This window comes from Schistocerca serialis, chromosome 9 (genome assembly GCF_023864345.2).
Source record: "Schistocerca serialis cubense isolate TAMUIC-IGC-003099 chromosome 9, iqSchSeri2.2, whole genome shotgun sequence".
In the NCBI taxonomy this organism is placed as follows: Eukaryota; Metazoa; Arthropoda; class Insecta; order Orthoptera; family Acrididae; genus Schistocerca; species Schistocerca serialis.
Window position 1 is genome coordinate 43585926 of NC_064646.1, and position 19058 is coordinate 43604983.

Sequence of the window (19058 nt, forward strand, 5' to 3'; positions counted from 1 at the left end):
GGAAATGAAGCTGTAGAAGGTATAACAGGGAAATATTGTCTTGGTACAACAAATGAAGCTGGACAGAGACTCCTAGAATTCTGCCAAGAAAATTCATTGATAATTACTAATACACTGTTTCAACTACCAAAACGACGCCTATATACCTGGACTTCGCCAGATGGCCAACACCGGAACCAAATTGATTACATACTTTGTAATCAGAGGTGGAAGAGCGCGGTTCAGTCAGCTACAACAAGACCTGGGGCTGACTGCGGATCAGATCATGAGCTCCTGATTGCAAAATTTCGGCTGAAACTTCAGAATATAGCAAAAAGTATCCCAACTTGCAGATACGACCTTAACTCTATACCCTCCGACTATGCTGTAGAGGTACAAAACAGATTTAATGTATTACAGCTGGAGGACAAAAGCTCGCAAGAAATGTGGACAGAAGTAGCTAATACTGTCAAGGAGGCCGCAGAGAAACACATTCCCAAGAAAAGGAACAGTAAGAAGGCTAGATGGCTATCAGTTGAGGCACTGCAAGTTGCAGAAGAACGAAGGAAAGCAAAAATCAAAGGAGATAGATCAGCTATGTTTGAATTAAATAAAGATTTTCAGAAATTAGCAAGAAGAGATAAAAATATATTCTTTAATGAACAGTGCAAGGAAGTTGAAGATAGTAACGTAATGGGGAAGACAAGAGATCTTTATAAGAAAATTAAAGAAATTAAAGGAAAATTCCAGGCAAAGATTGGAATGATAAAAGATAGAAACGGGAAAGATCTGAGTGAAGCAGAGGATGTTAAGGAAAGATGGGCAGAATATGTAGAAGACCTATACAAGAAAGAACTGCATCATGACAGGGCTCCTACTGCTGATGTTAATGTTAATTTAGAACTAGAGCCAGATATTTTGGAGAGCGAAATCCAGTGGGCCCTTGAAAATATGGCTGATAACAAAACTAGTGGACATGATGAAATACCAGCAGAATTGTTTAAAGTCACTGGAAAGGATGCAGTGAAAGTGCTGCACTCAATATGTCAAAAAATATGGATCACGCAGCAGTGGCCAGAAGACTGGAAAAGATCAGTATTCATCCCCATTCCAAAGAAGAGAAGTTCTAAAGAATGCTCAGATTACCGAACAATCGCACATATTTCACATGCTAGCAAAGTTATGTTGAAAAATATGATCCTGTTGGCAGAAAGTGAAGAAGAATTGAGAACACTCTTACTGAAGGTGAAAGACGAAAGTGAAAAGGCTGGTCTTATGCTGAATGTGAAGAAAACGAAAATTATGGCAACTACACCTACCAATTCGTGGGATATAGCAGGAGAAACCATGGAGGTAGTGACCACATTCAGTTATCTCGGTTCCCAGATCTCTGCTGACGGTGACTGCAGCCATGAAATCCGGAGACGCCTGTTGCTCGGTAGACAGGCGATGTCAAACCTTGACAAGGTTATAAGGTCCAGAGATATAACACTAGCAACAAAGATCCGTATTGTGAGGGCTACGGTCTTTCCAGTTGTGATGTATGGATGTGAGACCTGGACCATTAGAAAGGCTGAACGGTGAAGAATTGACTCCTTCGAATTGTGGTGTTGGAGGAAACTTCTTAGAGTTCCATGGACTGCAAAGAGAACCAACAGATCAATATTGGAGCAAATTAAACCAGATTTCTCCCTGGAAGGTTTAATCTTAAAACAAAAGCTGACCTACTTTTGACACACAATGCGAAGGCATGCCTCGCTGGAAAAAACATTAATGCTGGGGAAGATTGAAGGAACTAGAAGAAGAGGACGTCAGAGGATGAGATGGATCGATGGCATCACAGAAGCAATGTGTTCCAACCTGGAAGGTCTACGGGAGAAAGTGCAAGACAGAAAAAAGTGGCGTGATTTGGTTCATGGGGTCATGAAGAGTCGGAACCGACTAAACGAATATAGAGAGAGAGAGAGAGAGAGAGAGAGAGAGAGAGAGAGAGAGAGTGCCCTTAGCAGCTAAAACCTTTTCCCAATTTTCGGGTACCAAATGGGTACGGATTAAAAAGAATTGAGGTTCTTCTAAGGTGATGCACTCATGTAGCAAGTTAGTTAGTTACCGTATTTACTCGAATCTAAGCCGCACTTTTTTTCCGGTTTTTGTAATCCAAAAAACCGCCTGCAGCTTAGAATTGAGTGCAAAGTAAGCAGACGTTCTGAAAAATGTTGGTATGTGCCGCCACAACTAACTTCTGCCGTCGAATATATGTAGCGCTACACAGGCATGCTTTGCAGGCACAAAGATAAATACTGGTGCCATAACCTCTGAGTCAGTAAATAAAATTTTTTTTTTTAAAAAAAGGTGGAAGACGAGCTTTTTTTCTCCACCCCGAGTTTCGACCACTGCATTTTCACACATTATCCAACAACGTAAATACAAATTCCGTATTATTCATCTTTGAATGTAGCAGCATTTCGATGTATTATGAAAATCCGACTGGCAAGACTGTTTGGGATGTGTGTGTCAATATGGCCAATATGCTCTGAATTTTTTCCTACCTGTGAGAAGAGATGGTTGGTAAAAGGAACTTTTATGAATTGTGAATCACATGCAGTATTCTCTTCACCATAAGAATAATACGAATATAAACATTTTGCCATGTATTCTTTCATGTTTGCTGCTATCCCATTTAAATCCTGTCTGCCTAATAAACTACGAAACTAGTGTGAGACAACAGCAAATGTGGAAGAATATACATATCATGTAATGTTTATATTCATATTATTCTTATGCCTAATAGCGATACAGTCAGAAATGAAGCACAGCAATTGACTAGATTTTTAAATCTAAGATGACTCTAATTTCTGTGTAGAATGTAATGAACAAAAGAGGCATCTGCAAAGATTTTCAAATGGCGAAAAATTTTATCTAAACTCTCGTTCAGAACAACTTCTATCATACGCAGTCTATTATTTGGTTCTTGTTGGTCATTATCAAAGAAAGCAGCAGTGTGAGTAACAACAAATAGCAGTCTCTTGCCATTGTTTCGCTAATGAGACAATTCCTCTCTTTTTTTATCGTAAGCAGCGGTAGCGCGCACAGAAGCAAGCCATGCCGCGAGCGGTGACAGGTCATAAACACACATTATCAGAATGCGACAAACAATGCATGACACAGTACAATAATGCATTTTCAGCTTAGAGTGACGTGAACACCTATAACAAAGAGAACGGCACTTATCAGATCAAAGAAAAATAAGCAATCGATTCAAACCAGACGAAGCACGTGAAAAAGGAAGGGTTCCCGTATAAATACGGACAGAGCGCCTGACGCATAGCAGTGGCTACCTGGTAAAGCTTAACTGCTAAGCTTATGACTCGAACCAAACTACTGTAGCTGTATCGTCATTCATTCCACCTAAATTGTGTCTCATATTACAATGGACCAACTTTGTTTCGATTTGGAGGTGTGGCCTAAAACTTTTCTCTCCCTTGAATTTCGAGTCTCAAATTTCAGATGCGGCTTAGATTCGGGGAAAATTTTTTTCCCTTGATTTCGAGTCTCATTTTTCAGGTGCGGCTTAGATTCGAGTAAATACGGTAGTTAGTTTGTTTCAAATTCATCGACCATTTGTATGATAAATCGTAATGATGTTGAACAAATCATTTTACGTACACATCACAACTTAATTTGTAAATATGGTTACATGCTGGGGAAAAAATAATAATAATAAAAAAATATATATATAATAATAATAAAAATAACAAAGCATCAGGAGAAGATGGAATTGTAGCCGAATTTCTCAAAAGTCTAGGGTCTAACTCAAGAAATGAGCTAGTTAAAATTATTCAAAACATATGGGTTACTGAAGAAATACCAGAAGATTGGAAATGTGCCCTAATACATCCGTTACATAAAAAAGGGGATAAATCGGATGTGAACAACTATAGAGGAATCTCCTTACTTGCCGTCACATACAAGATATTATCAGCTTGTCTTCTTGAAAGAACACAAAAACTGCTAGAACCCAAAATCTCAGATTTCCAAGCTGGTTTCAGACCAAACAGATCATGTCCAGAACAAATTTTAAACTTGAAATTGATTACAAGGATGAGACAAATGCGAAGGAAGCCTACAGTATATGTCTTTGTCGACTTTAAAAAGGCATATGATTCAATTCACAGACCCACACTATTTAAAATTCTTGAAGAACAAGGACTGGATAAGAAGACACGGAACATCATAGAGCAGACATTAACAAATACAAAATGCAAAGTGAAATTCATGGGAAAACTTTCAAAATCATTTGAGATAAAAACTGGGGTTAGACAAGGTGATGGATTATCACCTCTGTTATTTAACTTAGTTCTGGATAGAGTCATGGCAGAATGGGAAAAAGAACTCAAAAAAAGAAAAGTACTGGAAACCAATATCACTGGGAACCAAAAAAGATGACCTACAAATCCCCTACTTAGCCTACGCAGACGATCTTGCAATAATGGCAGATTCTAGTGAAATGGCAGTCAAACAGATAGAAACCTTAAAAGAGTGTGCAGGAAAAGTTGGCCTACAAATATCTTTTGAGAAAACGGTGTTTACAACAACAAATCTAGAAATTTCTAAGTTACAAACCAAATATGGAGAAATTAAGAGGGTACCATACTTTAAATATTTAGGAGAGATAATTTCTGAAAAATACTCACAACAAGAAAGAATATTAAAAGCTCGTAGGGGTCTAGGGCTGGTCCAAAACATTTACAATAAAAAATGTCTATCTATAAATACAAAAATTAAACATTATAAGTCGGTAATTAAACCAATAATGCTATATGCCAGCGAAACCTTGACACTTAAAAGGAAAACGATATGGAAAACCTGAAGAAAGAGGAAAGGAAAATCATTAGGAAAATTCTGGGACCAAGATGGACCAAAGAGGGGTATAGATTACAGAAAAATTCTAAAATTGAAGAATATTCTAACATAGAGATAGACATGAGGAAGAGGCGTCTAAAATTCTATGGCCACATAATGAGACTTCCCGATCACAGACTTACAAAAAAAATAGTAAGATACGTAGCATCCCTTGTTAATGGAGGAGAATGGATCAAAAATGTAAAGAAAGATCTGGAATTAGCCAACATTACTACTGAAGACATGAACAAAAGAAACAATTTCAAACTTAAAGTTGACAAATGGGAGGTCAAACCAGAGACAAAAGCGCCGAGAACTGAAACAAAATGGAGCGAAGAAAGAAAAGCTGAATTCTCGCAAAGAATGAAGACCTGGTGGGCAAACAAGAAGAATAAGAAGCCCCAGAAGTGAACCATCTTTACTTAGCGTCTTCCATGTTGGGAGCTTTACGACTAATAATAATAATAATAATAATAATAATAATAATATCTACAGATGTGTGTTAGTAATTTCTACCCACCCCCTTTTACAGATTACACTAATAGAAATTATTCTATGGAATAGAAGAAGCTGTCAAGGAAAAACTTTCTTACGTTGATTTCAAATTTTACTTTGCTGTCTGTCTGACATTTTATATTCCTTGGTAAATTATCACAAACATTTGTTACAACATTATGCATCCCTTTTTGTGCTAATGTATATCATTTATTCTTCTGGTAATGTAGTTATGTAAACAATTGTTGAATAAACACATTGTGAAGCAGCCTCAGGATGCCCAACTCTTTATACATATGTCTACAAGATGATCATGGGTATCCACACCTCATTACGCTTGCAGTGCATATTTATTTATTTATTTTAAGCAATGAAAACTAACTTTCTTCAAGAAGAGTTACTCCAGAACTTTATCCCTTATGACACTGAATGAAAATATGCAAAAAATGCCAACTCATTGCTGTGTCTGTCTCCAGGATTTACAATATTTCTAAGAGCAAATGTGGCTGAACTAAGTTGTTTTAAGAGTTCCAAAACATGTTTTTTTTTCCAATTTAAGTTCTCGTCAATATGGACCCCTATGAATTCTGAAGTTTCCACCCTTTTTATTATTTCCTTGTCACATGTTACTTATCATTGGTGTAGTACCCTTAGATGTGCAGAACTGAATATGATGCATCTTTTTAAAATTGAGGGTGAGACTACTCACAGAAAACCAGTCAATGATAGTTTTACAAACACTATTTAAGATTTAATATACAATATACGCCTTAATTTGAGGAAGAATTTTCTAAGAAGGTACATTTGGAGTACAGCCTTGTATGGTAGTGAAACATGGATGAGGGAAAACCGGAACAGGAGAAATCAAAGTATCTGAGATGTGGTGCTAAAGACAAATGTTGAAAATTAGATGGACTGGTAAGGTAAGGAATGAGGATGTTCTGGACAGAATCGGAGAGGAAAGGAATATGTGGAAAACACCGACATGGAGAAGGGACAGGATGATGGGGCATCTGTTAAGAAATCAGGGAATGATTTCCATTCTACTAGAGGGAGCTGTATAGAACAGAAACTGTAGAGGAAGACAGAGATTGGAATACATCCAGCAAATAATTGAGGATGCAGGTTGCAAGTGCTACAATGAGATGAAGAGGGTGGCACAAGAGAGAAATTTGTAGCACGCTGCATTAAAACAGTCAGAAAACTGATGACTTGGAAAAAAAAAAATTCTGTTTCTGTATGTATGCTTGGATTGACTACAACACTAGTGTCATCTGCAAAAAGACCTGATTCTGCTTGTTGTCTATTAGACAGAGGATTGTTTACACATGTCAGGAACAATAGTGGACCTAAGCTTAAGCCTTGGGGAAGCCCATACATGTTTTCGGCCCAGTCAGAATAATATCCCCAGATTACAACGGCTGAATGAGCAAGTACATTCTTTTGGTTAGGTACAACATTATCCATTGATCTGCTATACCATCAATCCCATGAAACTCCAATTTATCTAAGTGAATACAGCGATTCATACAGTCAAATGCCTCAGACAGATCACAGGAAATGCCAACTGCCACTATTATATTATTTAATGCTTGTAAAATTTGGTGACTGAACATGTAAAAGGCATTCTCAACACAGCAATTCTACTAAAACCCAAACAGTGATTTGCTGAGGATGTTATAGCTGCTCATGTGAGAGACTGTCCTAGAATACATCACTGACTTAAAAATCTTTGAAAATGTCAGCAGTGAAACAGGTCGGTAGTTACTGGCATCTCTCTTGTCAACTTTCTTACAAAAGGTTTTGACAATGGCGTATTTCATTCTCTCTCCAAAAATATCTAGCATTAGTGTCGCATTAGAAAACCAGAGATTGTTAATAGATGCGAAGTGCTGTTTAGAAAGCCCATGCTGCGCAGACCGAAACAAATGGTAACTGGAAGTGTCAATGCCCTGTGAATATGGCGCGCGAGACTAGACGTACTATCGATGTCTCTTGCAGGTTTCCCTCACTCAGTTCGCAATACGCAGACTGGCACTGTCGTGAAGCGAATGACTTTCGTGACATCTCTGAGCATATTGTAGACGATTGTTTTTAAGTGCACGATTCGAACTGAGTAACTGAGTATCTGAGCACTGTGGAACCCAGCATCCACTGTCAGAACCAGCTGCAGCAGTTCATGGTATACCACAGCGACCAGGATGCATTTTGTCACTCAAAGCAAAACTGTTGTCTTTAAATCACCAAAACCAATCTCTGTATGCTGTTTCTGACAGAGCATGTTCTGCATATGCTTGCACCTGCAAACGTTGACTTTCTGCAGCAGATTTCTTGAAAGCAGATGGGCAACACTTCCCATAAACAGTGTTCTGACTTGTTCAAGGCATTAAATAAGCATGTTGTTTGCACTCCACTCAAAGTCATACACAGATACGACAGTGTAATGTCTGTACTGTCAAATAAGTCCCGTGTCGCTGTCCACCACGCTGCATTAGTACAATAGTGCCTTCTCTTTGTCAACAGTGAGAATAAATTTGAGACCAAGTATGATAACCGAGCAGAACAATAAGAATGGAAGACCGGGAATGAAGTGCTCAGATTGAAAAGCATCCAAGTCATGGATGCAGTCTTTTGCCACTATTGTGCCATCTGTACACTGAAGCAGCATTGATCAAAATAACAAAGATTTAGGAGTGGGATTAAAGTTAAGGGTGAAAGGATAATGATGATAAGATTAACTTATAACATGGCTATCCTTTGTGAGAGTGAACCTGTTGAATGGAATGATTAGTTTAATGAGCAGATAAGATTAAGCCACGGTAAATAATGGAAGACAAATATAATGAGTAGAACAAATGAGATTAGCAATAAACTTAACTTCAAAATTGGTGACCAAGATGTGGCTGAAGTGAAGGAACTTGGCTACCTTGGAAGCAAAATAACACATGACAGATGAAGCAAAGAGGAAACAAAAAGAAGACTGGCACTTGTGAAGAGGACATTCCTGGTGAAAAGTAGTGTACTGGTATCAAACACTGGTCTTAATCTGCGGAAGAAATTTCTGAGAATGTACTTTTAGAGCACAGCATTGTATGGTAGTGAATAGTGGACAGTGGGAAAACCAGAAAAGAAGAGAACTGAATTGTTTGAAATGTGATACTAAAGACAAATGTTGAAAATTAGGTTGAATGGACGGTTCTCCACAGAGTCATTGACGAAAGGAACACATGGAAAACACTGACAAGATGGTGGAACATGTGTTATGACATCAGGGAATAATTTCCATGCTATTGGTGGGGATCTGTAGAGGTTGAAAACTGTAGGGGACAACAGAGATTGGAATACAACCAGCAAATAATTGATGGTATTGGATGCAAGTGCTACTCAGAGAAGTAGGTGTAGGCAGAGGAGAGGAAGTTGTGGGGGCCACTCCAAACCAGTCAGAAGATGGACAGTAGTTACCGCAGATTTGTACTTTTGGAAGGAATATAGGAGTCCAGTGCACACTAAGACAGTATAATGAACGATGTTCACTGTCACGCAGTATGTTGATGCAGTTGTAACCAAAAACATATCAACAACTGTTTAGTAAATAAATACTATCGGAAAATAAGAAAAAGGCACATGAGACATTAACAATGGAATTAACAATTAAACCAACAGTTTGCTCAAATACATATTGAAGCTTTTGTAATCCATCAACTAAGTGTGGACTTTGTTGTCTTCTGTACAAATTCAGAGAACAGTCTTATCATGTTTAAGTGATGTTGCAGTATCTAATGATTTGCAAAAATATTTGCAAAAATAATATAGAAATGAGAAGGGGGTGGGGGGTGGGGATTGCAATACATTTGATGTCTCCACGGATGAACCACCGAATCTCCTGACAACTTTAGATTAAAATCGAAATTTCTTAAATGTAATAAATACCACAGCTTTTTACATCTTGCTAGTCTCCTTGTAAGAAGAGATGAGAAAACTGAACGAGCATTACTAACCGTTGCCTCAGATCTGGACTCTGTTGTAGATTCTTCATTTTCATCATCCTCGTCATCAAAAGCTGCACGTGGTGCATCGATGAAACCCGGGTCCGAAGTGCTGTCCGAAGAGTCTTCATCTCCCAGACACAAGTCATGCATAATTATCTGCTTCTGTCTGTTGTCAGTTTTTGACACGGCGGCAGCCGAGACTTCTTCTGCAGTTACCGCATCATTCAGTCCTTCCAGTTTCCTGGGGAAAATGAAACATACTACTGTAAGTTTAAAAAAAGCTCCAATGTCATCATCTAAAAATAAAATTATTTTGTCTTTGTTATTTTAATATTAAAACATTAAATAAATAAAGCATTCACACCACCACTGTTTGAATGTCACAAAGCATTGGTGAGAAGTAGGAAGTAAAATTGAAACTGACTCACAAGAGATCAACAGCAATACTGGGGTCACTGGAACGTCTCTGGGAACGGTGGTCTGCAGCTACCATCAAGTCTCCGTAAGAACGTGTTTTTGGAAGAGGAGAAGTAGGCACTCCCGAGTTGGCTCCCGATGAATGTCCACTGTCACCTTGGCTCGTTACGTCTGCTCCCACAATCATTCCCCCAGAAAGTGGTACACTTGTTGAGGTAGCTTCAGATCCTGCATGAGGTGTGGCTGTGGACTCTGATGTACCGAGATACACCTCACTCCACAAAACTAGGTCCCGCACACTGAAAGATGGCCACAGTGGCTGCAAATGTGTAAATACATTTCTGTGTAATTGGTACACCACAGGTACAGACAGGAAACAATAATTAGGAGTATGTACTGATTAGAAATTAAACTGGATCAATCGTATCCTAGAGCTCCTTAAAACAAGTAGTATACTAGTGTAAGTGTAACTGCGCTTAAGCTTATCACTGTACAACTGAGTGGAGCAAGAACAATAGGCAGGGTCGTTATATTACCTTTTAGACATTTTGACGACAGCTTTACATAACATTTTCTCCTACATATTTCATTGTAAATAGTCTGTAATATAATTTCCGTCACACAAGTTGCTGTACTTCACTGTCCGATTTTGTGAGGACAATATTTACAGTCAGGGGAAAATCATTACCTGCTGTAAAAAGATACTGCTTACCACTAGATCTGAGCATGTTTTGGAATGTTTTTCTTTGCCTACCTTGATTAAGGAAAACTGTAAAAAACTTAAATCTGCATTGCCAAATACGAATTTGAAACCCGCTCTTCCCAAATATGAAACCAGTTCATTGACCACACCCACTTTGAGAGGCAGCATTAAAATAGTTACATGAAATATTATCGAGACATTCATTTCTTCTCTCTTAACAATGCACAGAGTTCATCATAAAGAGCCCATTTTAAGCATTATACGAGGGCTGTTCAATAAATTAGGATCATAATTTTTAATGGTCAAAGTTTCTCATGCCAGAATTTAATCTCATGACATTTTATTACCTTAAATTGTAACAAACGCTAGTGTTTTTGAGGGCTTTTGTGGTGTAACAGCTCCACAAAACATCACATACAATACATCACCCTGATGCTGTTCGTAGTAAGAGGTACCTTATTCAATACTGAGGGTCGCCTTCACGTATTGTCTTGGTGCTGTAGTCCTGGTAAGCAATGCCCTTAATTTTAACTTGTGAATTTCATCTCCATCTTCAGAGGGTCTCTAGTAACTCGCCACAAAATCATGTAACCATCATTTAAGGAACTCATCTGTATTTAACTATTCTCATAACTCATTGCGACACAGAGTGGACACATCACTTACTAGAACGTGCTCATAGCTAATCTCTTGATTGCATGACATATAGATGGTATGTAAGTACGTCAGAGATTACTTTAGCAAGCTTCTTTTGTTCTGGTGTGAAACCATTGCTCTCCAGACCACCTCTTCTCTGGAGTCCACAGCGTCCCCAGGCCGCTACAGCAAAGTGTAAAAAGACTTTCCCATTGCCGGTAAAATCACTTCTTTGTCATCATGTCTTGTTAATGCACTTTTTCCCTCCATTTTATCTGCACATAAATCCAAAAAATGCGTACACATTCCACTATTAATAACTACTCGAACAGGTTTTCAACTTCCACAAACAACTTTCGTTGGCCTAGGAGGAGCACACTTTTTCAGAAAATCTCATGTTACACTACAAAACGTGCCTTACTAATTTCATTGTCAGCACTCCTGTTTTACATCTGAAATACATTCAGAATCACCTACTGCAACAATGGAGGAGATGCGCGATGAACAATATGCGGTTTAGAAATTCTGCTTTCATCTCAACAAATCTTCAGCTTAGGCCTATGTAATGTTGCAGAAGGACTATTGAGATTCTGTTCTTCCCTACCGCAAAGCTCAAAGATGGTTTAAAGTGTTTAAAGAGTGGATATGATCAATTTAATACGAACGTGGGCCCGGCACTCCAGTTGCCATTCTTACAGAAGAAAACAAGCACAAGAGTGTCACTCCACTACGTAGCAACTGTTATGCTACGAAGTGGCCATTCTGGAAGCTAGTAACGAAAGCTACGCACACAGTACCTACAATGTTCTTTGTTTATATAGACCTTTGAAAGAAAATAAATCTTATCAGTCAACACAGAATTGCTCAGAAAAGCTGGTTGAGTGTCTATCACCTCCAGAAGTTTTGAACACATTATTTTGTGCACCTCCAGATCTTTGGAAAATAACTGCTAACCAGCTGCATCTCACTTCTTCTCTGTATCACTTCTTAATCAAATTCAAAATCTGTTGCAGATTTTTTGTACAATACATTAAGAGCTAGCAAATGCCAATGAACTGATCAGCCTGATTTTGGCTCGAAAGCAACTCTCACTGTAACAATGTTTTCTGGGGGTGCGAACGATACTTAGCCAGTCAGATGGTTCCTTGTACAAAGCGGGTGCCGTCAAACTCAACTATATCTCATAATCACCTTCCACAATGGAACTAATCTGTCCGTTTAGCTGATGTGCACATGTTCCAGGAATGAACTACGTGTTCCTACAACATAATCATTGTATTTGAAAAACATTTCATCTGCAAAACAGGATGTTCACTCGCCTAGTCCTCTGTACTATAGTAACATATGTGATGCTGCGGGGCAAATAACTGATCACAACTGCTGAAGTTACCTCACAGTGCTTTTAAATGCAGCAGCTACATGACAGCTTGACCAACAATGATGTGAAGTGTTCTTTCAAACATTATACACTTACAATATGTAGATCTAAGCTGTTACACTTAGACGTAACACTGAAAGTGGGTCACTGTTCACTAAACAATTTTTATAAAGCTTCTTGCACTATAGTATGCAACAGGTACAACATTATTCAACAAACGAACTCCACTAACAAGTTACTAACCTCATCTTTTCTCGTGTACAGATGGTTTCTAAAGTTTGGAGATTTTAAAAATTTCCAAACTGAGAAAGTTCTGCCGTATACATTTGCTTTTTCTCGTTCCTGAGCTGTATTGCAGAGGAAGGTCCCAAACAGATTTGAGTACGTATGCTGAGCCAGTTTCACCTAAAACAGAAAACAGAATATGTCAGCAACACAAATGTAAAGTTGCAGTACATGCACCTAAGTATCTTCTTTAAAGAAAAGTTCATTGGTGCAAGTAAAATAAATTTATTTTTCTTTATTGATTTGTAATCCTGAACATCTAATGGATGGCAGGTGCCTTTTATATGTCTTAGCAAACAAGTCGTGTTTCAAATAGTTTATCTTTGGTCTGAATGACATAATATGTTGGCAGGATTACAGACAACACTTAACAGTTCGGCACACTCTCATTACTGAATATTCAGTAATACTGCAAAAGCTACAACTGAGTTTTCTTTTGGAAGGTAAGGTATTTCTTTCTTCAAAATTGTTTAAAGTGGACATGAGTTTGTTTTATTATGCAAGATACTTCTGTCCTTTACTTACAGCATATATTCTGTATTCTCTGTTAGAAGCAAAATAACATAATCTGATGTCAGCAAAAGTGATTAGAACTTTGACTCAGCAATTCCCAAAGGCTTGAAGGTTAAGCTCGTTTTCCATCAGGAAGATGGACAGTGATTCAGATACTCATGGTCCATAGGATAATTAATATGTATCTTTTAGCATTTCAAGTTAAGATAGACTACAGAAGTGCTGATTTCTTTATTGGTTGTGATTGAATTCAGTGCAGTAAAACACTGTCACCATGCAGCCGAATTCAAGTGCACAATATCTGAAAATTCCAGCTGAACCAGTAAGACGTAGTGTAAATGTCACTCGAAGAACGTACAGAACATTTGACCCTGCAAAGAATGATAGAGGAGATAGTGCATAGTAGTAATTTCGAAGGTAGGCACATTGCTAGCTGTGTTGTTGTTGTTGGAGTCTTGAGTCTGAAGACTGGTCTGATTCAACTCTTCCGTGCCACTCTGGTGTGCAAGTTCTGTGCAAGTCTCTTCATCTATGAATACCTACAGCAACCTACATCCATCTGAACCTGCTTTCTGTATTCATCTGTTGGTGTTTATCTACAAATTTTACACTCCCGCCACCCTCCACTTCCCTCCAGTACTAAACCAACTATTCCTTGATGTCTCAGAATGGGTTCTATCAATTAATCCCTTCTTTTAGTAAGTTAAGCCACAAATTTATTCTCTTATCAATTCTATTCAGTACTTCCTCATTACTTGCATGATCTATCCATCTAATCTTTGGAATTCTCCCCCCCCCCCCCCCCATAGCACTACATTTCAAATGCTTCTCTTCTTGTCCAGCCACAGAGTAGAGCACCATGCCCTCAGGAAAAGTTAATGGTTGTAGTTGCCCTTTACTTTCAGCCATTATTCACAGTACCAGCACAGTGATGTCATGTTGGCTGATATTACATGGCCAGATTAGAGAATCATTCATACTGCTGCCCCTGCAAGTACGGGAAAGGCTGCTTCCCCTCTTCAGGTAACACTTGTTTGTCTGACCTCTCCACAGCCAGCCTTGTGTTGTTGTGGTTGCATCTAAGGTACAGCTATCTATATTGTTAGGGCATGAAAGCCACCCCACATTGGCAAGCTCCATGGTTCATTGGGGGGGGGGGGGGGGGGGGGGAGGCAGTGCAACGGGGGTGGAGGGGGGAGGGAGGCAGTGCAACGGGGGTGGGGGGGAGGCAGTGCAACGGGGGTGGAGGGGGGGAGGGAGGCAGTGCAACGGGGGTGGAGGGGGAGGGAGGGAGAGCAACGGGGGTGGAGGGGGAGGGAGGGAGTGCAACGGGGGGTGGAGGGGGTAGGGAGGGAGTGCAAAGGGGGTGGAGGGGGTGGAGGGAGTGCAAAGGGGAGGGGGTGGAGGGGGAGGGAGGGAGTGCAAAGGGGGTGGAGGGGGAGGGAGAGAGTGCAAAGGGGGTGGAGGGGGAGGGAGGGAGTGCAAAGGGGGTGGAGGGGGAGGGAGGGAGTGCAAAGGGGGTGGAGGGGGAGGGAGGGAGTGCAAAGGGGGTGGAGGGGGAGGGAGGGAGTGCAAAGGGGGTGGAGGGGGAGGGAGGGAGTGCAAAGGGGGTGGAGGGGGAGGGAGGGAGTGCAAAGGGGGTGGAGGGGGAGGGAGGGAGTGCAAAGGGGGTGGAGGGGGAGGGAGGGAGTGCAAAGGGGGTGGAGGGGGAGGGAGGGAGTGCAACGGGGGTGGAGGGGGAGGGAGGGAGTGCAACGGGGGTGGAGGGGGAGGGAGGGAGTGCAACGGGGGTGGAGGGGGAGGGAGGGAGTGCAACGGGGGTGGAGGGGGAGGGAGGGAGTGCAACGGGGGTGGAGGGGGAGGGAGGGAGTGCAACGGGGGTGGAGGGGGAGGGAGGGAGTGCAACGGGGGTGGAGGGGGAGGGAGGGAGTGCAACGGGGGTGGAGGGGGAGGGAGGGAGTGCAACGGGGGTGGAGGGGGAGGGAGGGAGTGCAACGGGGGTGGAGGGGGAGGGAGGGAGTGCAAAGGGGGTGGAGGGGGAGGGAGGGAGTGCAAAGGGGGTGGAGGGGGAGGGAGGGAGTGCAACGGGGGTGGAGGGGGAGGGAGGGAGTGCAACGGGGGTGGAGGGGGAGGGAGGGAGTGCAACGGGGGTGGAGGGGGAGGGAGGGAGTGCAACGGGGGTGGAGGGGGAGGGAGGGAGTGCAACGGGGGTGGAGGGGGAGGGAGGGAGTGCAACGGGGGTGGAGGGGGAGGGAGGGAGTGCAACGGGGGTGGAGGGGGAGGGAGGGAGTGCAACGGGGGTGGAGGGGGAGGGAGGGTGGGGTCTAGAAAAAAGAACTTACAGAATATTATGTCTCAGGAAATGAATGTATTTTTTGGATCAGACAAAATAAATCAGTGTTGCTTCCACTACAGTATAGACACTTAACGAAGATGTTGGATGGAACCTCAACAAATATTACAATGGATAATGATTTCACAAGTTTTCTGTCATTTGAAGAACGATGTACAGCAATGGGAATTTTGAGACAAAAGAACATGGAAAGTCCACAAGAAAGGAAAGCTTCCAAATCCACAGAAGTTTTATTCTCCACATGTTGTTTTGAGGACAATTAGACAACTGTTGGTTATGTGCCCAAAAAGAATGTCACATTATTCAGTTCTCTGCCTCACAGCACATGAAGGATGTGAAAAGGAGCCACAGAGAATATTAATTCAGGAAATGATTCTCTTTGGCAGAAGGAACATACATACTTTTTTAAGATGGCAAAGATCGCATTAGTAGGTGTCTGTCAACTGCACCAACAAAAGTGAGGTAAATAGTGGTAATAATTGTAAGTTTTGTTATAAAAACTGTTGCAAAATAAATATAAAATTGATAACTATGAACTACTCATGGTTGTCTGATGCTTGTGTAACAGAAACATGTAAAAAAACGATTTAAACACTATCAGAGACCAGGACTCAAAGTCGAACATTGCAAAGTGACAGAAGCATTACATATGAGAAGTCCTCACCTACAAAACTAATGTAAAATTCTTGGAAACAGAAGTGGACAAAATTAAGTATTTTGCAGCATTTAGATCATGTGCATCAAGAAAAGCGTTGGGTCTGAAGAAATACAGAAAGACAATTCAGAAAAATATGCAACAAATGGAGAAGAGAAATAATGCCCTACAAATATCCAAATTTTAATCAGTGAAAAGTCTGTAACAGAGCATTTAGAAAATGGCCTTGATTTGTTAAAAATCATCTAAAAACGGATACAAAAACTGTGTAAAGAACAGTTATGTAACCACACTTTTGATTCTGTGGAATCAAAAGTTCAAATATTCAGAGACAGCCACCTGCACAATTTTTCAAACTTGGTATCAGACTCTGCTAAAGATATCACGAGTGTGTCAGCTACGAAGTGGGAGGGGGGAATGAGCTTGTTATCTTGCAACTGCTGTTGACTACAAATTTGATATTGACAAATTTACTGATGAGATTTTATCTGGAAGACTGAATTGCCTGAATAATGAAACTGGGTGAATGAATGAAAATTAAAATACTTCTGTTCCAAGTTTAAAAAACTTTAGACTTCCTGACACCAACAGATAAAAAAAAAAAAAAAAAGTTTCACGGTGCATGGACCACATCTAAATTGATCTATTAATAAGAGACTTGCATCAAATACAAAAATAGCTCTTTAAATAAAGTGTGAAAGCAGTGGAAACTAGTGGAAGGAGCCAGTTCCAACCATATCTGGCAAGTATTAACAATCCAGAACAATTATCCAATACCTTCATTTTGTCATCAAATTAGTTTTAAAGATGTATTACCTGCTAACGTACCATATTTACCCAATTATCAGACGAGGTCTTTCTCCCAAAATTTATCATTCGAAAAATACGAGGAAGTCTTATATTCACAGATTAAACTATTGCTGCCGAGGTCAACATTTTTACACTGCTCAATATATTAATAGCATTTGTCTTACATTTACAGATGAAGCTTTGGCTATTGAGGTTTTGTACAAATTTATTTTGAACAATTCCAAATGGTAGGACATATCAGACAATAATTGTGTTTGAATAGGCTAGAGATTTAATGCTGACACACTTGATAATGTGTGGACCTCGCTTGAACAATCATGAGACATTTACCTCATAGCACTAGTGCAAGGGATATGTGAGAACTACGAACTACCCACTGCTACAATCTAACACTCTGCTTAAAAATTAACAATTTTGTGAAACACAGCAGGAAATAATATAAACTTATAAACTTTTGTTGTATTTGAACAGGTTTGCAAGAACATGTGTGGATACCATTTACATACATTTATGCTGCTTTTTAAGTAAAGATAACATTCAAAGGCATAAATCTTGCCCTTCAAAAACCTTTACTGAATTCTGAACACAAATCAATATTTTATTTGGTTATGAAAAACTAATTATTTACAAAATGGGTTGCAAATGAAAACTTCCGTCACTGTACATGTATTAGAATACTAGAGAAAATTGTTACCAGCTTTTAATTGGTTTTAGAACAAGATAGTGACATTCAGACGAAATGAGACAGAAAATTAATCCAGAATCAAATGTCTACCAAACAAAATAAATCATACGAAATTGACAGGAATTGTCAAAAGAATAAATTACAGTGGAAAGACCCATTGTGGAGATAGTATGAACGGATGTCACTAGACTGCGGGATGAGTGAAAGTTCTGGAAAAGGAATGAATATGATTATGATCTTTTAATTATGTATTAGTTGCTGTTCTTACACACGACCTGCACCCTAGAAGATATTGTCATCCATGTTTCACTGTTGATCAAGCACAGCACTGTAGGAAGTTGGAAGGAGAACAGTGACATAGCTAGGCTGAGAACTTGGATGAGTGCAGTGAGGAACATGTAGAGCACAGTTTACTCGAATTCATTTGCACTCGGAATTGAACTCACTTTAAAACTGGACAAATTCTCAAAAATAGTATACATTTCTGAAAAAGATGCAGAAAGTCTAAATGGAGGCCAGTGGCGTACTTAGGTGTTTTGAGTAGCAATGCTGCGTATGCTCACCATGAGGTACGGCGGGAACTACTGGGGGTGTGTCAGCTGACGGTTCTACATAGCCAGTGAGAGAGCAGTGGGAAGGCAATATGCTTGGAAGCAAGAGACATTGTAACATTCCTACATCAGTATACAAGCGAAATCTGTTGTTTGTTCAGGGAGATGGTAGGAGGAGGGGGTGTGGGGGACGACTGTGTTCTCGGGTCCCACAGTAATCAAAACCTCAGAAATCACAATGTATTTACATATTTGGAAGAAACAACCAAATATTTGCGACAAGAGAGATAAAAGTTTCACAGCTGTTCTGTTAGGATGATGATGATGACAATTATTAAAAACAAGATACCACAGATGACAGGCTGAGTGAACAAAAAGTTAGTAAAGATAAACATTAATGCAAAGAATTTCTTTCTCGTTGTATTATCAAAATATGGAAATCAATAACTGGCATAAATGTAGAATAGGTGCAATGTTAACTTTTTAGACATACGTCTGAGATACAACTAAATATTGTAACTTTGATTAATCAGAATATCTTAAAAATACTTTTTGATGGAAAAAAAAAAAAAATACCGGGGGGGGGGGGGTTGTATTATACTGAGGGTTGTCTTATACTCGGGTAAATACTGTGCTCAGCAGTAATTTCATTATGCACTTTAACATTGGAGGTCCATTTGGAGGAATGACTAGCAGTTTTTATGATA

General features: G+C 39.9%; 1 protein-coding gene across 1 annotated transcript in view; it reads right to left on the reverse strand.

Annotated features, from left to right (window-relative positions):
• LOC126418640 (myotubularin-related protein 3) overlaps positions 1-19058 on the reverse strand; it is a 170051-nt gene that overhangs the window by 105636 nt on the left and 45357 nt on the right. The window contains 3 exon segments of the mRNA XM_050085499.1: positions 9375-9606; positions 9794-10101; positions 12743-12904. Coding sequence (XP_049941456.1) covers positions 9375-9606; positions 9794-10101; positions 12743-12904 — 702 coding nt within the window.